Source organism: Frankliniella occidentalis, unplaced genomic scaffold (genome assembly GCF_000697945.3).
Source record: "Frankliniella occidentalis isolate FOCC.00 unplaced genomic scaffold, Focc_3.1 Scaffold58, whole genome shotgun sequence".
NCBI classification, from domain to species: Eukaryota; Metazoa; Arthropoda; class Insecta; order Thysanoptera; family Thripidae; genus Frankliniella; species Frankliniella occidentalis.
Window position 1 is genome coordinate 269,379 of NW_026267188.1, and position 1,924 is coordinate 271,302.

A 1,924-nucleotide genomic window follows, 5' to 3' on the forward strand; every position below is an offset into this window, starting at 1 on the left:
CCGGGTGATTCAGAGAAGACGCAGGTGCGAGTGGGTTTGCCTACCCAAGGGGCCATGGCGCCTTACGGGCAGAGCGGGTAGGCAAACGCGCCCGCACCTGGGACTTCTCTAAATCACCCGGTACTGTCGGTTTCCGTGAAGCTGCCCTTAGCCGGATCGATTAGAACTACAACAGCTAGCCCCAAACAGGGCCCGGCCTTCCCGCCGCTCGCCACAGAGTCCACCAAGTCCACCCCAGTCCCCGGTCTACCCAGCACCCGAAGGTATTGGAGCCCCCAGAGTCTATGGGGATCCCGAGTCCGTCGACGACTCCTTCCCGGCGACCCACCCCCTGCGAGGCGGGCTGGCATGGCGCACGCCCGGTGGGTCTGCCGACCTTCACGGCGCTCCGCACTCACGGCTGTAGTGCGAGTTGCAGGAAAAACGTCGGAAAAAAGGGCTTTTTACCAAGCCTTCTTGGTGCTCCAAACGCCTCAGTATTTTCAGTATTTTTCCTGTTCCAACATTTGTTTTGAAATGTATTTATTTCATCTGTTGTTGTATTTGTTGTTGTTGTTGTTGTTGTTGTTGCTATCTTCGTCGTCGTCGTTGCTGTTGTTTTTCATCGCCAGTCGGCGTCGGCTGCTGGCTGCCGGCACTAGAACTATTCCCAGGAATTTCTCTCCTAAACCCTATGTAAAAGGTTTTCTCGTACATGGTAAATGTATTGATATTTTTTAGAGTTAGGATAAATAATAACATTTTAATAATTTCTCATTCTCTTGTCGGAGCTGGATTGGCCCAAGCTGCAGTGTTCTGATTTCCCTGACACCTAACCTCTAACTTGTCAATCATTTTTTAGCACTTTTCGGGCGGCAACCGTTCATTACATTGGAAAATAGTGTTCCGTATTTCTGAGGAACATCTTATACTGCTACTGGGTGGGTGGGTTTGGTTTGGCCAGACCACCAGTTATCGTTTCTTTTTTACGTTATTACGAAGTGCCTGAAACTAGCCTCTATTATCTCGTCCAAGCTGAGGCTAAATCATTTTACTGGTGTCAGTCATAATAGTGATTTTTGTTCCGATTACTAAATGATTTTACTTGAAGTCTCAATGCAGTGTGTATTATTGTGTGACAGTCGTCAATCAAGTAGACGTCGAGAAAATTCCGTGAAAACAGAATGAATGTTGGGGCTATATTTTCATTAAATATATGTATTTGCCGGTCTTTGCCGTAAAATTACCCGATCTCGATTGATTAACCTCTTAAAATGCCATTTTCTGTTTTTAGTCGGCATGTTATTTACAGTTCCTCTAAGTGTGCGCAATGTTTTCTTTCAGAACTTGGCCGCTGACCCTACCGACCTCCCCGACGCCATCTCCGTGATCCGCACGATGGAGACCCCGGACGCTGACGGGTCCCCACCCTGCAAGGCGCCTCGACTGGAGGACGCGAGGGTGCAGCAGCTGCAGCGGGACGTGGACGCGGGAAGGCAGGTGGTGAAGCAGCTGCGGGGGGCAGTCCTCCAGCTACGGCAGGTGGCGGAGGCTCTGGACCACGACCTGGACTCGGCGGTCGCTCAGCTGCAGCAGGTGGAGGAGGCTCTCGAGAAGGTGAAGCGAGGGGAGGCCGCAGGAGATGCACCGGACTTCTCGGCAAAGCAGATGGAGCTGCAGCGACTCCGCGACGCTCTGCGCCCTGTGTTTGTACACTTTCAGCTGGAGAAGGTAAGCCATCAAAAGTCAGACCGAGCTTTCCATGGAAGCGGGTAGAATAACTATAATAGGGGAAGGGGTCTGTGAGCCCACCTGAGTGTTTTCTAACTGTCTGCTCGCAGTCGCTGCTTTCGCTGCCGGACCTGCCCCTGCTGCAGGTGCTCTCCCACTTGTCGGCCAAGGACCTGGGGGCCGTCGGGGAGGCGAGCCCCCGGCTGGGCGCGCT

At 52.5% G+C, this 1,924-nt stretch overlaps 1 protein-coding gene across 2 annotated transcripts in view; it reads left to right on the top strand.

Annotated features, from left to right (window-relative positions):
• Nucleotides 1–1,924, top strand: part of LOC113207262 (uncharacterized) — a 31,923-nt gene that overhangs the window by 23,075 nt on the left and 6,924 nt on the right. Inside the window, exon 9 of one of the 2 annotated variants that reach the window (XM_052267721.1) lies at nucleotides 1,324–1,596. The exons of the other annotated variant lie outside the window; for it this stretch is intronic. Coding sequence (XP_052123681.1) covers nucleotides 1,324–1,596 — 273 coding nt within the window. The remainder of the gene's footprint in view (nucleotides 1–1,323; nucleotides 1,597–1,924) is intronic. 2 annotated transcript variants of the gene reach the window in all.